Below are 21,153 nucleotides of genomic sequence, written 5' to 3' on the forward strand. Positions count from 1 at the left end.
CGATCTCCGGTATCATGCCTCTGGGGCAGCGTCCGAACAACGCTTCGGAGGGGGCAACCCCCGTGGACTGGTGTGGGGTGGTTCTATACTCTCTTAAGAATTCCACTAGCTTCTTGGGAAGGTCCTCCCATCAGTGAGCGGAAATTCTTAGCACTTTGTTCAAAGTGCGCATTAACCTTTCGGCCTCCCCGTTGGTGCGAGGCCACAGAGGGGATACCCTCCGGTGGTGAATGCCTCGGTCTTTGAGGTACTGGGCGAAAATACTGCCTGTGAACGGGGGCCCATTGTCCGAGCATAATATTTCCGGGAACCCATGGGTCGCGAACATTTTGTCCACGGCCCTAGTGGTGTATTCAGTCGCGGTGTGTTCCAACACCTCCACCTCTGGGTATCGCGACCATTGGTCCACGGCCACTAAAAAGTACATGCCCCGACCAGTCGATCCAAAATCCACGTATACAGTTCCCCAGGGCTTCTCGCTCCGTTCCATCAACCTAATCGGTGGGGCCTTGTCCCCGGGAGCCACGGCTTGACACGCCAGACACCTTCCCACAAAGCGCTCTATCCCCTCAAGGTCGGGGAACCACACCTTCGGACGGAGCCTCGCCTTGGTCTTGACGACCCCTTGGTGCCCGATGTGTGCTAACTCCAGGACGCAATTCCTCAAGGCTTGCGGAATCACAATTTGTCTCCCTCTCAGTAGCAGCCCATCATCCGAAATGGACAGCCCATCATCCGAAATGGACAACTCATCCCTCATCTTCCAGAGCGCCTGAAGGTCCTTCTGGGCTTCTAGCTGCCGCCTGGAGTTGTCCCTTAGCACGGCTTTCCAGTCCCCACTCCTCACCGCCGCCTTGATGATGTGGAACACCTCATCCTTGGATGACTCAGTTGCGATGGCGAGTCTCGATAGCGCCACTGGCAATGCCCCTTCCACGACGTGGCAGAGTAGTCCTTGGCATTCCGACACCTCCTCGTTCAGGTCCCCACTCCCCTTGTTGGGGTGGTGCGACAGATAGTCCACCGGGTTGTTGGTGCCTGGCCTGTACACGAGCCTCACGCCATACTCCATCAGGGCCAGCATCCACCGCTCGATTCTGGGAGGCGGCTTGGACGATACTCCCGCCAGGATGGGCAGTAACGGTTTATGGTCAGTCACGACCACCACAGGCTTGCCCAGAATGTATAGCCGAAAGTGGCGACAGCCCCACAGAATAGCTAGAGCCTCTCTTTCAATTTGTGAGTAGCGCCTTTCAGTGTCAGAGAGTGCCTTGCTCGCATACGCGATGGGTCTCATATCCCCTCTTTTGTCTGGCTGTAGTAGCACTGCACCGACTCCCACGGGACTCGCATCTACAACAATTTCTGATTCAACTGATGGGTTGAAATACGCCATGGTGTCATCATCCGACAGGGCATTCTTGAGACGCTGAAAGGCCTCTCGCTCCTCCCTCTCCGATGTCCACACGGCATCGTTCCTGGTCAACGCCCTGAGGGGTTCCGACAGGGAAGCCAACACTCTGATAAAACGCCCACAGTAATTGACCACCCCCAAGAAACTCCTCACCTCGGTAGGGGATTGGGGCGCGTCGGCCTCACGAATGTCCTTAATCTTTGCCGGATCCGGAGACACACCGCTGGCATGGAAGATGAATCCGAGGAACCCGATCCTGTCCTTGAAAAATTCACACTTTTCGCGATGTAAGGTGAGTCCCAAATCATCCAACCTCTTTAGAGTGCACTCCAGCCTCTTGATGTGTTCCGATTCAGATTCTGCGAACACTAGAATGTCATCACTCATGTTCAAAACACCTTTTAGGCCCGCCAGCGCCCCCCTGATGGTGTTCTGGAAGACTTCGGCAGCTGAGGAAATGCCGAAGCTCAGGCGCTTAAACTGGTACAGGCCTTCATGCGTCGTGAACGTCGTAATGAATCTGGAGTCTGGGTGGAGTTCAAGCTGATGGTAGCCCGTTCGCAAATCTAACTTTGAGAACACTTGCGCCTTGTAGTTCGCCTATAATGTCATCCAGAGTGGGTGTGATGTGTCTCTCCCTCTTAATGGCGGCGTTAGGGAGACGCATATACGCACCGCTCCAGGCTGCTTCGGCTTGGGGTCTAAAACAATGGGTGAGACCCAGGGCGTAGGGCCTTCCACCCTCTCGATGATGTCCATCTGCACCAGCGACCGAAGCTCCTCTTCAACCTTTTCCCTGAGGTGGAACGGGATTCTACGATGCTTGAGCGCCGTAGGCCTGACGGTGTCATCTATGTGCAGACGTACCGGAGGAGCCTTCAGTTTCCCCACGCCTTCGAAAATGCCTGGGAACTTGCCCAGTAACTGCTCTATGTCGACTTGATAAACTTCCCATGCGAAATGCACCAGGTCGAGGGCCTCAGAAGCTGCACAACTGAGTAGAGAGTGAGGGCTCGCGTCTGTGACAAAGAAACGAGCTTTGATGGTCTTGCCTCCTCTGGACACTGGTGCCACGAAAACGCCCTTGATGGGGAGCGGTGTATCTCCTCCGAACGTGAATATTTTCGCTGTTGAAATGTCCAGCGCCGGTGGGCCCGGTATGGACTGGTAGTGGTCGGACGCCAGTACACACACCGAGGCTCCCGTGTCTACCAGTACTTGTGTCGGCACCCCTTGAATGTCCACAACAAACTTCGGTTGCCTCTTCTTCCAAACTTGAAATGAAGAACACCTCCTCTTCCTTTGCCAAGTTGAGCCTCTGCATATCCTGCTCTAGTACGGCAACGCTCCTGTGGCTCCTTGAACTTCCGCCCAACGCTCTGGCGGGGCCCCTCTGTACGGTCACCGGGGCAGGAGCATGACACATCCGTGCATAATGAACAGGACTGTTGCATCTGCCGCATGTTCTCGACTTGGCCGGACACTCTTCGGAGTGTGGAAGGTCATATCCACAGTATTGGCACACAGATGACGCCCCTTGCACCGACCCCGTGTCCTGGCGCCTTTGGACCCACTTAGCCTTCGACGCCCCCTGTTTGCCAATGGCAACAGCCTCCTCCACTTTTCCCGGGCGCATTGCGGCATCCATTTTGGCAGCCCTTGACCCCGCCAGCTCATAAATCCAGCCGCTGTCCAAAATTTGTTGTAGAGTCCAACCCGGCTCCCTCAAAACTTGCCTGCGTAACTTGCCTGAGCCACAGCCTTGGAGGACCTGATTTCGAACCATGGATTCCACATTGTCCCACCGACAAGTTGTAGCCATTCGACGCAGTCGAGCGCAAAACTGGTCGAATGACTCCTCTTCCCGCTGCTTTTCGCCGCAGAACAGGAATCTCTCGTAGTCCACATTGGATAACGGGATAAAGTAGTTCTCAAGAGCAGCTTGGATGGCGTCATAGGTTGTTACCTGTAGATTCAGGGACTCATAGATGCGTAATACGTCCATGCCCGCCGAGTACAACAGGGTGGCTCTCTTTGCGTCGTCATCGGTTTCCCCCGTCGCGGTAAAGTACATGTTTAATTTCTTGATCCACAGCAGCCACCTCGGGCCTAGTTTGTAAGGGGGGCCCGTCGTGTCAAACGCTTGCATGGGAAGCAACGCCCCTTGTTGCCTCCTTACCACCACTCTCGCTGCCTCTTGTTCGCCGTCGCTCTCTGCCATGTTCACAGGCCGCACAGGCACCTCGTGGTGGGTTCGAGGCCGCAAACCTGCCTTGGATGACTGGTGGACGTATCTTGAGACACTGCGTGGTTCTTGAACCTCCGAGTTGCCCGACTGCTGCACCAGCTGCCCCTGGGTGGTGGCGGCTAGTTGAGGTGCGGTCCTCCTGTTTGGTGAAGACTGCAGGGTTTCCAAAAATTCGGTTGTGAGAGGCTTTTCAGGTAAAAAGCAGCGCACAAGCACCTTTTCAGGCCGCTACTGCTGTCTACGAAGCGTGAAAACACCTCCGTTGTGTTCACGCCGGGTTCGTAACATACCGCGGTGCAGCGTTGTGAAAATAAAAGCATTCACTCTGCGCCCCGCTGGTATCCCGCCTCGTCGCCACGATGTGGTGTGGCCACCCGTGCCTCGGACCGGCCTGCATGCACTCCTGCGCACACTCACACAGGAACACACGGGACACAGTGTTGGCCGTTTTGCGTCCCGGACGTAACTGCCGGCACGGGCGCACTTTATTTAACTGCGCATGCGCGTAGCCCGAACGAGGCTCACGCATGCGCGCAATGTGACTCGCACGTCACAGTGTTCTATCCGTCTGAGTCTGCAGGACCCGGAGTCCTGCTCTTACCGAAGTGGGCAAATCTGTACTTTGTTTGTAGCCTCTCAGCCTGCGCGGCAAAACAACGGTGTGCTTGCTACCTGCTAGACAGGGGGAGTGTACATTGGGCGGAGGCTTGGCGCAACATCAAACATTTGGAAAAATGTTTGGTTTCTGACTCAGCAGCAGCCAAAAAGCAGGTGCAGAAATGCGGCTTCGCCGTCCAGGTGTATGTGGCAGTCAATGCTTTTATCGAGTATAGCTTTTTACAGATTTAGATCAAACCTGATAAACAGAATTCATGAATGAGTTAGAAACTATGATAAAACGTGGTGTTCCCGTGTTTTTGCACGGTCTCTTGCTCAACACAACCCGTGGACGGAGCAAAATTACTAGGGGCGATGTATTCCTTTGCAGAGCCTAGAAGGGAGTCGTGTCTGCTTGGAGCCACTTTCTTCAGGAGTCACTTGACAGGCCAAATGGGGCCACACAAGCATGCCTAATTGGCATTAGCTGCGTTTGGGAAGGTGTATAAAAAGGAACATTGGGGCACATAATGGGTCATATATAAATCAACAAAATGTTATAGTTTGCGCTTATCAAGTGGGGAGGTGGTCAGGCGGGGGACGGGCAGGATTGTTGATAGCTGGAGCTTTTTTAGCTCCTGCTCATCAAATCATTATGTCATAAGCTGGGGAGCAGAGATGGCAACCATTTGTTCTTCCCCGCAAACCCAACCTCTTTGAGTTTGCCCCACAGATGACAGACATTGGATTTAGTGTTGGCAATAAAAGGCCGCAGATTGTATTGCACATACATAAATCATAAAATCATTTTTAATTTAAAAATTGCACTCATAATAAAAAGTCTCATCTCTAGTTGTACTTTTGGGCACGTGGGCCAGAGAGTGTCCTACTGGCCCCTGCCGCCATCTTCTTCCCACGACTTTGCGAACGTTTGTTGTCCTTTCCTTCTCCGCTTCTTCCCTTCTCGCTGTCGTTCTTCTTTCTGGGTGGGATGACTTTAGGTGCTCCATTGGGAGTACCAAGAAGGACTAGTTTCCCTCCAGCTGCCTCTCCTTTTTGTCCGGGTGCTAGGATGCACCCCATGCCGACTGGTGCCGACGGCACTTGGTGTGACAGTCCTTTCTTTCTTCTTTTGTTGCCATTGTCCCTTCCTCCCGGCCTCTTCCTGCTCTTAGATCTTCATCACCTAGCTGCTATTAGCACCCTGGTTTTTCTCCCTTCCCATCTGGTGCTGGTGACATTGGGCTATATGTGCTGCCGGGTGACTGCGGCAGGGAGCGATGATAATTAGGGAGCGATGATAATTATTGTGGCATCTGGCACTGTTATATGCCTTAAATCCTATGGCATTGCCCCTGGCCAATCCCTGTTGCCTGCTTAAAACATTTGAACCAGAAAATATGTCGCATGCAGCAAGAAGTCATTTTAATGCTGCCCTGAAAAGATGTGGCTCAGAAAAGGGGAACATTTGCTTCAACTACCCGGTTCTTGTAAGCCCCCCGTAAAGAAAGTACACAAAGGGTCCAGTGGAATACCTGTGCAGAGGTGAACTTGCTACATACCCACACTCTCCAACACGACCAACACGACCAACAGAAAGTAACAAACTCAATGAGGGCAAGAATCAAATTCAAAACGCTTCTCTTTTCTGGCCAATGACTGAAATGCACATTGCTTGGGTGCAGCTGCACTTGGCCCCGCGCTTATAGGGCCCTGTGCTGAGGGTGCCGTTGATTCCCTCTTCTTGCAGGCTGCAGCGTGGGCCGTGTGCTCAGACTACCTGAGCACACGGGTCAGCACACGCTGCAGCATGCATGATGAAGGGGAAGCTTATCTTTTTCAAAAGCGGCTGTTGTCCCTCGAGGTTTGGCTCTCTTTCGTTTCTTCTGGTGAGGCAACTTGTTGCCTGTCAACCTCCTGCTGCGGGGCTGCTCCTGCTACATAGCCACTGCATGCACCACAGCAGATCCCTACATCAGTCCTCCCCCTACAAAGCGGTTAGCTCTAAAACAAGATACTCTGGGCGAAGGAGCTTCACCACCCAAATTAACATCACAGCCCAATCTGCCAGAATAAGTCTTCAGGGTGGCCCTCAAAGCCTTTCTTTTTAATTTAGCCCTGATCCAGTATGCCACAATGTACACAAAAGTGCCATGGGTGGATAGCTAAATTTTAGTGACACACTTCTGTACAGGCACGTTATAAATTACTTAGGATCATATCTATGCTAACCCCCTGGCATGACAAAGGTTGCAAAGCATCCAGGGAAAGGATCCCCTCTACACAATAGCAAGGTAGTTTATCCCTTTTCAAAACTCAGCTTAACAGTCATGCATCTAATATGTTAAATCTTGTTCTCTCCTTTGTCCTCAAACACTCAGCATCCACAACTCACATCAGTCGCTCAATGTTACATGCTGCACGGAACATTTGCGTCTAGTGGTGTTCTGAATTGTTGGGGGGCAATTAAGGCCCGCTTGGCCAATGGCTGCCCAGTTTGCTAGACGGCCCCTCGACAACCATACCAATACAATGTTCACTCTATATGTTTGCAGAGATCAACATTAGGATTGGATAAGCGGGAGCTGAAAGTAGCACCTGGGTATCCAGCAATAGCCAGTGACCAGGAGCTACCAATGGGGAACGAGGAGTTAGTACATAGTCTACCGCAATTCTAACTTCCACATAACATGCAAACATAGAATTGTGTCCATTATTTATGACCCCTTACGCTGGTTACAAAATCAAAAAAAGGTACCGAGATACTGTACGGTGCTCCAGTTAAGACAAGGATATAGAAAGAAAATGCCTGTTAGAACAAGGATGGCAAGAGGCTGGTTTAGTAAATATTTTATCAATGACATTTTACTTTATTCCAAGTACAAAAACAATCATTTGGTGTTGCAAGACCAACATAGGTTTACAACAATCTTGCAATCACATTATATAATAAATCACAACTCCTATTCAATTCACTCAATCACACACAAGCACTCAATCATTCATACATAATTCCTATTTCTCCATATTGATAGTAGGTTTCATAATATATAACAATTATTATTTGCAACATATTTCTACACCTTTCTTGTATAGATCTGTTTATCTGTTCAACAGACGATATCGGTCGACACGTGTTTCAGTTGGTTATTTTAGGCTTAAGAATTTAGCCCTCTACTATCCCAACCTTTTTCAGGACAGAAGCTGAGTACACATTATGTCTCACTTTGGGGTACATGGAGTTGGAGAAATCTAAAAAAGTGGATACAATTGCACCCTGTTACCACCATACTAGATTCTTCCGATCCTCATTTCTTTAACATGCGGCACAAATGACTTCTGCATGTAACTTTCTCCATTATTGCATGAATTGGACTCACCTCCAACTTGTATCTTGGAGGTGATCCAAAGATTTGGACCAAATCCTAAATGCTCAGGCAATTTGGTAGCTTCTCGACTGAGCCTGTGAGAATAGATACAGTGATGAGACAGCATGCCCCTATTCCCTGTCTTTTCCTATTAAATTATAGCACCAGAGTACCCCCCTCATTTTTCCTTGTGTAGGTTATGGAGAAATGTTACTCACTGTTCTGCAGGTAATAATCAGTCTGTGTCATTCTTATTCTTGTTAGTAGTTCTGCGGTTGTTATCACTATAGGTGCCACAGAAAAGTGACCAAATCAGACCTCTGGTCCATATCACGATGCAGCCATGTCTGGGTGTCACTCTTTCTCAAATTCGTGTCCCTTTTATGGAGAAAGGCAAGGGTGTCAGAATTCCCCGACCGTAGGTCATGTATTAATTATTGACAGTCATAATGCGGTATACAATATCAGCCTTCCATATTAACTTGTGTGTTGAATTATGCCAAACATAAAGCGGCTTGCAGTGTTCATCTCGCATATGTGCTAGTTCATAGCTGGAGGCTGTGACAGTCTGCTCCAAACGTTATATAATAAAGCAACATCCCTGCTTGCTGCAACTTGTCTCAACTAACCTCTATCCCCTCATGCATTGTTATCATGAAGGCGTGTGGCATCACAACCCGCATTCAAGCAGGGTCACAGAATAGGGACCAGTCCATCAGTTCCTTATCGCTTTGCACCTCGTCACTCTGGAATCAGTTCACGTACTGGGCGTCTCATCTTCCGCCCTTTGGTGTCAACAGTGTGTTAAAGCATCATAAGCATAGAAACAGGACTGTAATAAATGTTCTATGCGCCAGTCAAATTTTCTATAATTATCGCCAGGCTTAAATTGCTTTTAAACTTATCGGACCATAAAAGGAAACGCAAGTATTCCTCTTACAGGGATATTGCAGCCGACCCACTGATATTACCCTATCCATAGGGTGCACAGCCGTTGTCTAGACTTTCATATCTTTAATGGACCCGCCCACCTGTCTCTAGTGCTGGTGGGAGTCCCGTGTCATTTCTCCAACATTGGAAATTGATGTTGGAAACATTTTATCGCAGAGCCATGTCATAATCAGTGGTGCAGTGAGACCTGCCACCGACTGTCTCGTCTCTTACTGTGTGATCAAATCACTATGCAGCCACACTTTTAACCCAATTTTGTCGGACTTGCCTCAATCCTTATGGTGTTAAGTGAGCCAACCCATGTCACAGATGTACTTAGAAAACATGGTGCCATGGTGTGTAGGTTAGGGAGAAATGTTACGCACTGCTCTGCTGGTAATAATCAGTCTGCATCACTTATTATTGTTAGTAGTTCTGCAGTTGTAATCACTATAGGTGCCACGGAAAAGTCACCTATCCATATCACGATGCAGCCATGTCGGAGTATCACACTTCCTCAAATGTGTGTCTCCATTCTGGAGAAAGGCAAGGGTGTCAGAATTCCCGACCGTAGGTCATGTATTAACTATTGCCAGCCATAATGAGGTATACAATATCTGTCTTACATATTAACTTGTGTGTTGAATTATGCCAAACATAAAGCGGCATGCAGTGTTTGTCTCGCATATGTGCTAGTTCATAGCTGGGGGCCATGACAGTCTGCTCCAAACATTATATAATCAATATAATATATTATATGTTTACCTGAATGCTGGACACAGGCCCTTACCTGGTCTGAACTTCTTAGCTACAGTAACTTTTACTGAATAACTATTACGACTGTGCTTATCCCAATGTCTGTACATTTCTGAGTAACTGATCATGCAACAGTGCCTTGATGCTCTTGGGCTTAGTGCGCTATACAAATGTAAAAATAAATAAAATAAACACACATCTATCGGCAGAGCCTTTAAATGGCACGCTCCTTATTAGTGGTGGTTCACTGATGAACCATTGTTTCTGACAAGTGTTCACTTTCCCATCACATGATATGCAGTAGCAAGCTTGGTTCAGTGAAACAATGACCACAAGAAGGTGACCTTATCATCCAATACCTTTTATGTTTGTCTAAGTCTTAAACGTACATTTACCAAACTCCTAGGGTGTTGTTTAGCTTAAAATTACTCTGCATTCTTGTAATTTTCCATTCAAGAATTAGTAACTAAAGCTACGACCATAGTGTTTGTTCTCAACATGGGTTTATATATTATTCAGCTTGGATGATGATTTTTTTGTAAGTTTCAAAACAGCTCTACAAAATAGTGTGTTATTTAAAACCAAAGTACTATTTCTCCCAACTAAAGCTGGGAAGATATTTGGTTATGGGCCTTATGTTGCAGACTGGTCAAAAATCCCGCCTTCACAATTAACTAACGTGTGTGATCCTTGGCAAATCATTTGAACTCACAGAAGTGCCCACGAGCAATTCAGTTGAAATGTCTATGCTACACAAAAAAAGCTCACTCAAGGTACTGCTTCATATATAATAATGATAATGCCACTTAATCGGAACAGCAAAGTTATTTGTCTCTTGGCTTATAAAAACTTACCATCATCACATTTAATATCCAAGGCTACATATGTGCTCATTTACTGTGGTATCGCTTCCAGCAATGTCAATACATATGCAAATTAGGGGAGGCTTAATGTATTGCACGGCCACTTAAATTATAAACCTGGCAACTTTCAATCAAAGGCAAAGTTCATGTTTGTCATGAACATAATTCCAGCATGCATATCAAGTTCCCATCACATGGCATGTCCATTCATTAAAAAGAGACTAGTCTATGCTTCGCATGCTTGGCTCGGACAATAGAATGGGTTAACCATAATCTTAGCTTTTGGTGCTGTCATTGAATTAAGATGGTCTCCAAATGGTAACATGTACAATACACACAGCAACACATACCATGGCACCGCAGCTTCGCACGAGCAATGCAGACTTCTCACATGCAACAGACTTCAGCCTTACATGTGCACACCTAGCCTTTCATATGCAGCATAGCTTTTCAGGCACAAACAACTGCAGCCTTTCACATGTATGCACACAGAAAATGCACATGTGCACACTCAGCCTTTTACATCCTTTCAGATGCATGACAAAATAGCCTTTTGCATGCACACATGAAGGCCTATCATATTTAAGGATGTTGCAGTCTGAGTGGAATATAGAGCTCAGCAAAGGTGGACAGGGAAGAGAGGGGAATTAGACAATTTAGGAAGCAAGATGTGTGAGAAAGAAACAGAAGTTATAGGGTTGGTGGATACAGGAGAGCAAAGTGAACATAAAAAAAGGGTTAGACCTTTGAAGGGTGCAAAAGTGAGCAAACAAATTATGAAATAGAAAAATACTGGGGTACAGAGGTGGAAGCAATGATGTAAGAATGTCATTCTATTTTCCCTTTTTCCTTCCCTTGCCTTGAAGCGCTTTGAAACACATCGTGTATAGGCGCTATATAAATAAACTATCATATCATATCATATCAGAGAGAAAGGTCTAACTTGTTTAGTGCCATCCTGTATCCCTCCCATTGTTTATAGTGAAAGACGGACACACTCCCACACAGTCACCCTTATTTGCAGTTTCCATCAGCCAAAGTGCTCATTAAAAGTGGACTTTGGGGGTCAGCCTGCAGCCTGGATCTCTGCTTTCCTCTGTATAGGTCCTGTACTGTTCTGGAGCTTGGTACAAAGAATAATAAGCATGCTCACCTTCTCTCAAATTACATAGCAGTTAGTGCGACGTGATTTATAAAATGAAAAGCAATCATTCTTGTCCAGTGAATTGCGATGCGATACCGGTTATTTTATGCCTTGCGCACGTTGAAGAAATGAGGATGGTAAGAATCTAGTATGGTGGTAACAGTGTGCAATTGTGTTTACTTTTTTAGATGAGGTCTCCTACTCCATGGACTCCGATGTGAGACATAATGTGCATTCAGCTTCTGTCCTGAAGGAGGTTGGGATATGCGAGGGCTATATTCTGAAGCCTAAAATAACCAACTGAAACACGGGTCGACCAATATCGTCTAGTGTTGAATAGATATACACAACTATACAAGAAAGGGGTGTACAAGTATGTTATGTTGCAAATAACAATTGTTATATGGTCATATATATATTATGAAACCTACTGTCAATAAGGAGAAATAGGAAGTGCATGTGTGCAATGGATTGAATAGGAGTTGTAATTTATTATATAATGTGATGAACGAAAGATTGTTGTAAACCTATGTTGGTCTAGCAACACCAAATGATTGTTTTTGTACTTGGAATTTCATTGTTAAAATATTTACTAAACCAGCCTCTTGCCATCCTTGTTCTAACGGTCTATTTTTGTTCATGCCCTTATGCTTGGTGCAAAGCTGTGCCCGAATGTTTACTTATAGATGGTCCCAAATACACAAAGTTAAATTTACATATGGCTATTTGTTTGACATCAGTTGTCCCGGGGATGTAGGGAGGGGGGGTGGGTTAAATAGCTTAGCTTAATACCAACGTCCACCAGAAGCAAACTACGCTCTTCTAGGCAACGTGCAAGAGCTAAATAGCTCCCAGCTCCGCTCAATTCTTGAAACTTGTGTTTGGGTAAGTGTATAAAAGAAGAATGAAACAAAGGTTAGGGGGGAATTTAATGCAAAATGGATCACATATTATTGGACAAAGGTAACATTTGAATCATGTGGAAGCTAGATTTGTGGTGCTGATTGTCGCCTGGTTCCCCACAGGTAGCACAGCCCCTTCCTATTGGATGATCCCCAATACCAAAGAGCTGCTATTGCAACAAGTAATTTCATTTTCAACCCCTGAACTCTCAAATAATCAACCGAGATCCATAAAACCAAATTTAAATTTGTGAAGCCAACATGATTTGTTGAGAATGCATAACCCTCTCGCCCACACAATCCTTTATCTCCCATGGGTTCTAAATCACAAACATAAAGATGTAAGTTTGATTGAATTATAGTTGACCTATAAGACACCCTCTAAAACTCACTCACTCCCGGTGACACAAAATTACCTACTTCATACTAGTGAACGAAAGCAACAAACTGAGGAAAAATGATCTAGTCACTTAAATCAGGAGAGACTGGTCTATACTATTGACCAGAGGCCGAAACCTAGCACCAGAGACTTAAGTCTACCTGGTCTGAGAAGAAAATCTCTGCACTTACGAAAATATTGTAGATTCTGAAAAGCAGAAAAGAAGACTATTTCAAAGCACCCAATAGGTGCACAGGGCTCTTTACACCACTAACTTTATTTTTTCATTTCTGTTATGTTACATTCGTTTTTCCACATAAAATCATTATCAATCATTATCAACATACACAGTAAAATGTTTCCGTCATAAAAGCAAACTGTATCATTTAAATTTCAATACACATTTTTCATTAATTGATACAAACAATGTTACAATTCAGATAGTACGAATTATTTCATCAATCCTTACAGGGAGCACAAACTCCAAAATTAGATACAAAGAAAAAATGTAAGATCAAAGCTACTTTATTAAAATTATGTTTCAATGGTTTCCTAATACTTTACAATATGATCAATGCGAAACCATTGCATGGTTCAATTCTCACACATCAATTGACATTAAATCCCCATATTAATGGATAACTTAACTCCACTTCTTTCCAAATATCCTATGAAGCTATAAGTGAGGCTATATTGCCTGAATTAGGACAATAGTGCCAAAACTCCTCACTGCATATTCCAAATCATCTACGAATTGAAGGTCTACTCATATGCAGCATAGTCATTTCTTTACATGACGTTATTGCATGTCTTGGGAAGATAGCTAAGGGGCAACATGCTCGCCTTGGAAGCAAGATGACACAGAGCAACACAGGTTCGATCCCCGGGTTCACTCTTCAAAACCTCAGAGTATTAAGCGCGTTATAAATAACCTATCATATCATAATATTCTATATCATGTTGAGCAGTTTCCATTATTATAAGAATGTTGTACATTCAACAGCTAAGTTGTTCTCGTGGAATAGACAATTGGGGAACCTTTGTAGATGAGATAGGAAGTTGGTCAATCCTCAGCAATAGATCAAACCTTCTTATAATATTTCATGGGCATTTCCTCAAATAACTTTGATGTCCCAAATAAACATAACTCCAGCTACAAATAGGCGGAATACCGTTTAAGCGTTTCTATGTGTTTGAAGGTTTCTCCCCAATCCCACAGATAAAATTCTCTCTCAAACTCTGTTTTTAACAGGCAAAAATCAAATTGTCCAATCTAGTGTCCAATTTATCAACTTAAATATATTACATACGACTTTATTCCAAGCATACAGCTTGCTATTCAGGCAACTAGTTATTAAGTCAGTGCCTAGGAGTTTCAAAAGTTGACAGTTGAGGTCCTTCATTGCCTTGATATACAAGGCCCCCTTCTTTCTGTTAAACCAAACAGTTAAGAGACCTCAAGCCAAATTCCAATCTCAACAGTTCAATCAGAACCGATCTCGGTAGCGTTAAAAATAGCCCTCCAGAATCTACCTTGTAGCACCTTAAACCAATGAAATCAATAATTGTCAACGCTGCCAATCCATAGGTTATAGCAGAACAAAAGCTCTTCTTATACACAGAACAATCCCTGATATGTGCTACCCGCACATTTTGTATCTAGGTGGTCGGTAGAGATGCTTTTCTGCCCTTGTCAACTATTAGCTCTGTATAATTTCCATGACCAAACGCCAACTCCAAATATCTATATTCGCTAACACACTCCACAATCCCTCTGCAAGATGTAAGGGGATTTATTACTACTCTTTCCACCGTATCACATGCACTTTGTCTTAGCTATGTTCAAAATAAGATAGTCTTCACGGATATATCTGCCAAGTTACATAGGCGTCCTATGCAGACCCACATGCGTGATCTAAACTCACAATGTCTGCATAAGACAACCATTCCACATGTGTACCACCCAATTTGGAAGGGCAATTATTAACACTTCTCAAGCGATCAGGCAAATTAACAATATATAAAAAGAATAGTAAGGGGGCCAGCAGAGATACCTGTTGGACACCACCATTTGCGAGATTTGGCTGGTGCCAGCCCCCTCCACCCCCCCAACTGGACCAAAGCAGTTGTTGCTTCATGACGTGGCATGGCAACCCTCAGAATATGGGATGGCATGCCATAGTTACTTAGTTTTTGCCAAAGTTTGGTAGTGTTAATAGTGTCAAATGCCACCTTCAAATAAACATACAGCACATATGGAGGGCTGGGCCTCCTTAAATTCACGGTCTTCCGGCCAAGGAGTCCAAAAAACAGGCTATTGGGCATAAATGCGGAATGCGGATCCAATTGTAAATCCTGTTTGAAATGGACCCATTATATTCAGCGCATCAGCCCACTTTTGAAGCTCTCCAAATAATATGGTAGCAAATATTTTGCTTGTCACGTCCAACATGGACAATAGACGGTAATTTGAAGGTGTGGTTCTGCTGCCTTTTTTGTAGACTGGAATCAAAATTGATCGTGCCATGAAGCAGGTACACAGCCTTCTTGACACACTTTGCCGAACAATATGTATAGTATTGAGGCCCATTTGTCAGGATATTGTTGCACCACTTACATTGGAGGGAGGGTGGGGCAAATTCCTTACGACTGCATGTAGATGAGACACCCCACACTGCACACCTAAATAGGTCACTACTGGTGCACAATTCCACAATGCATTTGCATGTTCACAAATAAACAGAGTAAGTGAATGATATATTGCAGTTAGGGGTGCATACATAAAGACAATGTTTTAAAAAATACAAATACTTTGTAGATTATTTCTGGTATTCAAAAGATTTCACACTCAACACCATTCTAAAAATGGAAGATTTGAATAATATGAAAATGCATATAAATCACCATACAGTGGATAATGACATGCGTCAGAATAGCGGGAATATTATTTCCTGGTGCTGGGAGAAACTTGCAGGATAATTGAACCCTTCAACTGTCCAGGGGTTCTGGAACAAGTCACGCTACTGCCACAGAATGTGGAGTTTGATCAACCAGAACTGTTCCTCTGTCCGACGTGATGACCGCCACCCCCAATAGCACAAGCGTACAATGGATAATGTATGGAATGTGTGCATACTGCTCCCAACTTTCCACCTCATGGAAGTCGTGAAAGCACTAGAGTCTACTTTGGTACTATCTTCACGCGCATACCAAAAAAAACTAACAAGAAGGCAGAACCAAAAAGAAACCCCTACATCAGTGATAACATGATCAAACACCACCTGAAATGAAAGCATCTCACTGGCTTACAGCAAAGCCAAGAATCAAATTCAAGATAATGCAGCCTATACGAAGCATTTAGGCCCGATAACCCACCGAATCTGGTCTCCCACTAGGCCTCTTGATTGGAAGCGTATATCCAGCTAATAAGACCCTCAGCTTTACCAGATTAAGTAAGTGCAGAGTGAAAACCATCAAGGTGCAAGGCTCCAGTCTCGGAGAGGGCTTAGCCTTCCCTACAACCATCCCCACCACAAGAACCACCTGAAAGATGCTCCTTTCAAGAACTACATGCCTGCCAGATCTTAAGGGGGCAGCAGGGCAACAGCACCCTGGGAAAACTTCCAACTCTGTCTTACTTACCCCGACGAGAACAAATGTCGAAGAGAACAAAGTTATGGGCAAACACTCATGACTCCCTGATGTAAAATCAATACTGCCAATGCAAGACAGAGATTCAGTGCTACTGAACGGCTGAATGGTGAAAGAGCCGGTAATACGAAGCATCTTAAATATATGAAGTATGCAAGAAATGGCTGCCAGCGGGGAGCAGAACCAGCCCTACTCGAACATCTTATTGGATAGACATCATATTTTTTCGTAAGCGTCCACCTATAGGGGCAGACAGCGAGGCCACCAGCAAACCGGGCAGTGAGGGCCTGCAGCCCGTAGGAAACATCTTCCAGCTATTTCTCTGCACACAGCAGCATGAACGGTTTGGGGCTCATCACTCCAAAAAAATAAGGAGACTTCTATACCCACGCCCTCGAGCACATTCTCTGCAGAGTAAGAACTGATCTCAGCAACATGCAGTGAGCTATCGAATGTGAGCTTTTTTAAATTGCCTGGTTTCGATTGACACAGCCATGGCATCAACAGAACAGGGAGGGCAGTGACCACACGGGGAGGCAGCCCTAAACCAGCACCAGAGCAGCCATGGGGTCTTTGATGGGCGCCCAAACTCATCAATGCTCAGTCCGCCCCAGTCCACCAATAGAAGAATTTGTCATAAAAACTAGTGCAAACTGGGAAGAGTCCACAGTCCTATTGAGAGACCATTGACAGAAAGGGTGCAGCCCGAAAAGGTCAACAAATATACAACTGTACTGCTATGCAGGTCATGTCGTGGATGCAACCTTTGGCTTGACAGATATTGTGGACTACAACTCCCCTCATCTCTAGTCAGTATAACCAATGGTGAAGGAACATTGAAATCGTAGTTAAAAACAAGTTGAGAGAGTTACAGAATACCTGCGCTAAACAACTGAAACGCACGTAAAGAACGTATTTGTTGGTGTTCCCTGAAACACAACATCTCCTTTAAAAACAATGGGGGCAGGAACGAGGGGGTAGAATGCTGGGTATGGGGAGGAAAGTGAATTTGGAAAAGACAGAACATGTTCACAGCATCAACATCCAGATGTCATGGCCAAGACACCCGGATCATTACAGAGGCCCAGCGGGACTGGTGAAATTAATATGGATCAGTGGGCAATGTTCGACTATCAGAAGTGAAGGGAAGGGTTTTCCATCAACACCAAGGACAAGTACTGTAACTACTGGTTGGTGGCCTTTTCACGAATCGTGCCCATGTAATAAGGTTTTTGGGAATCAGAAATATGCAGTTCAAATTACTATTCGAGATTTCTTGTATAGTTTTTAAGCCGTGAACACATTTACCACCACTAGAAACCAGTGCTCCGTAGCACTAGGATTCCCACGATTCATACCTTTCATGCACTGAAAAAAGTGACAGAAGTTGAGATACATGGCCCGAGTATCGCAGTACCCACAATGCACTGTGTATCTGGCATGGCACAATGTAAAGGGCATGGACAGCATCATGCAAAAAGTGCACGGATCAATGCAGGATGCTTTGATCTGACAAGGGTGTATTTATTAGTCCTGGGGTTAGCAACCTTTGCCTCTACAGATGTTTTGGACCACAACTCCAATCCACACGCATTAGTGTTGTAATTGGTGAGAGCTCATGGGAATCGCAGTCCAAGACATCTGGAGTGCCTGAGGTTGCAGGCTCCCGTCTTAGTCACCATCATACCCAGGACACAATGGAACAAGTGTGTGATACCTTGCACACCATCACCATGCCAAGGAGGTCTTTTGCTGCCACCAATCCTAGGCGGTCACTACTCTACCTTGATGACTTATTGCCCCATCATGCATGTAAAACCGCGATGCACAAGAACCTGGTGGCCCAGCCTAGGCATGCTCTGTTTGCCTATCATGTACCGGATTTGCTATGGTAATTACAACTTTTGCCACCATCAGGCCTCGAGCCATTGTTGTTCGCAGAGCCACTTCACGTTCCTGCAATCTATGCGTGGCATTCAGAGGCCCACCTGGGCCAGGCTTACCTGCTGTAGACAAGACAGTCCATGTGGTTGATCTCGGTGTCAGACCGGTAGCGCCGGTAGTCCTCCCACAGGTCCTTGAGGGCTGTGACGGCCAGGATGAAGAGCACGGGCGCCAGCGCCAGCTCGGGCTTGAACGCGTTCACCGAGGGGACGAAATTGAGTAGCGCTATGAAGACAAAGTAAACGTTGGCCAGGCGGTGGAACTGTTCGAAGAGGTTCTTGGGCAGGAAGGAGAGCGCCGTGTACTTGGTGGTCTTGATACGGTTGCCGGGCAGGCGGCGGTTGGGGTTCTCGGGGGCCGCCTTGGCCGTCGGCGACAGCAGCAAGTTCTGGGAGCCGGCATCATAGAGCAGGTTGGAGCGTACGGCCCGCACCCGGCTCTCCCGTTTCCCCTTCTTCCTCCTCTTCCTCCCTTTCTCCAGCTCCTCGTCAGGAACCTGGCTCTGGGGTTCCCCAGTCGCCTTCCTTCCCATCTCCATCACCGTAGTTACCTTCACTCCCTCAAAAGTGTTTCTGCACACCCTGGAAGGGATCAGTCCACGCCCCCAACTTTACAGCTATGTCCACGTTAAGTAATCCCCAAAAGTGATCCCGTTATTATCACATTAATTGCCAGCCGATCGTATGCTGGCCCGGAAGGAACAAACCAGCGCTCCACGGTGGCTATCCACAGCACCAAAAGGCCTCGGGGGTTGATCTATATCCCAGAATGATAGGAATCGCAGAAGTGATCAAAAAGGGATCCAGGCCCGCACCCCACCGGGGTCTGAGTTCCAGAGTGATCTAAATGCGGCTCGTGGACCAGCTTCTCCGTACAAGCTCCTCATTGACCAACCAGATCACCTGGGATCCACAAACTCGTCAGTGAACATCTGGCTCCTCGTTCACCAATGAACCCCTCCAGGATTGCGCCCAATTCGCTTCTCTGCCATTAATCAGCTCCTCAATACTTCTTCCATCGTTTGTGTTCAAATTCGCCTCGCTGCTTAACGTGTAGCGGAACACACGTCGCCCAAAACCATCCAATAATTCCGAAGTGATTAATCATCGCTTGATTGCCGACCCTCCTTAAGTTTCCCCAACTACACACAAACACGAGGAGCCGAAAAGGACAGAGAAGTTTCGTTTTACAAGGTCTGGACTGAACTTTCTGTGTTGCTCCTCGCGTGTTCTCTTGCCCGCAGCTGGGAGGGGAACGTTCGGGAGCGTTTCCGTTTAAGTGTCGTTTAGTCCCCCAGTTCCTCCCCGGCCGGTGCTACTTTCTTGCCTCCTGCCTCGGAGCCGCTGCCCTCTCCGTGTCAAGCTCAGGTCCCAATGCAGCCCGAGCCCCTCCCGTTCGCCACTCCCACAGGCCCGGGGCTGGTTTCCGCCCCTCTGCTGCACACCCACCGAGGCCAGGGAAAGGAGCTAATTCGCATATTTAGATATTTTGTGTAATGCCTTGAAGGGGCCTGAGTGGGGAACGGGGATACGTATACGTGTAAACACAGAACTGAAGAGCCTATACGTGTTTCTCCTCTCAGGGAAAAGTTCGTGTTTTTCATGAGCAACACGTTGCTTTAAGCATTCGAGAGCGGCTGTCTCCTTGGCTGCACTGCACACGACTGAGTTGGAAGGGGTGGGCGGCACCGCTTGTAGTTTTATTTAACTGTCTTGCCCGGGAAAGCAGGAAAGGCCTCTTAGTAGCCCTGTCGCGTGGCATGTTTGCTGAATACACATGGAGGACTCTTTACCGCTACCCAATGCCTCGCTCTCCAGACCTCCCCCATCCAGCAGGGGATGCGAACTATGGGGAAAAGTCCTGTTTTTTCTTTAGTGGTGAAAATGGGTTCTCCCAATGTGTGGTCAAAGGTAGCAAGACCTAACTATGGGTGTCCATGACAGCGCCAACAAAACTACTACATCTAGAGCAGTGGCAGCTGGTGATTTTCTCGAATTCAACCGAGTGCAGGAAGATTTTGGCCCCTTACACATTTTTTTAAATAATGGGTTGAAATTGTGCTTTTCGCAGCAAAAAACACAGATGGGTAAAAATGTAGAATTAAAGGCATGGTCTAGTAAAAATTTTTATTGTCCCTACGGGTCGGCCATGTTTTTTTAAGCCTAAGTGGCTCGATTTTAGAAAACTTTCCTATGGACCTTACCCGAGTTTTCGTCCATTAAACGCACGCGAAAACAAGCACCAGGGAGCCGCCATTTTCTGATAATCCTATCTTTTCCCCGATCGCCCTGGCTGACCTGCTTTTGCGGCACTAAATCAATTCCCCCGCCCCTGAGCCTGTCATCAGCAGACTCGTACCGCCCATTTCACAACGCCAAAGCACGTCTCGTGTCAACATTCGCTGCGCTTCAGCTAATGATGTGTCGCCATGGAAATGGCAAGACGCCTCTCTCCTCAATAAGTATAAACAGACCGTTTCACAACACACAGCAGCCGATTTTCGATTCCATTCCTCTCTCTGTGTTACTTTTGAGTATTCTGTGACTCGTTTCAGTGCTCTGGTCAGCCACCTTCGCCGCTTGTAGCCCGTGTGAACAGATACCAGTACCACCGCTATAAATTATTTTAGTTTGTTTAACACACAATGGCTACAATAATGCCCTACATGTACGAGCCCGAGTATACCGAGGAGGAACTATTGGAAAGGGAAGCACGCGAAAACGATGGGGATTCGGACGGCAGTTGGCAGGACGAATCAACAGATGAAGAGCCTGGGCCTAGCCGAACGGACGGCGTCTCCAACTGGTGTGAATGCAATCGGTGCGAGCTAATGCCAACTGAGGACGAGAACTGCTGCTGCCGAGAAAACCCGGGATGCCTGGCCTACATTTCGGAAGGCGAGCCACGACCGCAATGCATCACCGAGCTGCCAGACTTCAGGGCAGCCTGCCTCACAC

At 46.5% G+C, this 21,153-nt stretch overlaps 1 protein-coding gene across 1 annotated transcript in view; it reads right to left on the bottom strand.

The window, feature by feature from the left end:
* Nucleotides 1-19,572, bottom strand: part of ATP10A (ATPase phospholipid transporting 10A (putative)) — a 1,364,682-nt gene extending 1,345,110 nt beyond the window's left edge. Inside the window, exon 1 of the mRNA XM_069636588.1 lies at nucleotides 18,256-19,572. Coding sequence (XP_069492689.1) covers nucleotides 18,256-18,734 — 479 coding nt within the window. The 5' untranslated portion in view covers nucleotides 18,735-19,572. The remainder of the gene's footprint in view (nucleotides 1-18,255) is intronic.
* Between the last annotated feature and the right edge of the window lie 1,581 nt (nucleotides 19,573-21,153).

This window comes from Ambystoma mexicanum, chromosome 7p (assembly GCF_040938575.1).
Source record: "Ambystoma mexicanum isolate Mex_15411 chromosome 7p, UKY_AmexF1_1, whole genome shotgun sequence".
NCBI lineage: Eukaryota > Metazoa > Chordata > Amphibia > Caudata > Ambystomatidae > Ambystoma > Ambystoma mexicanum.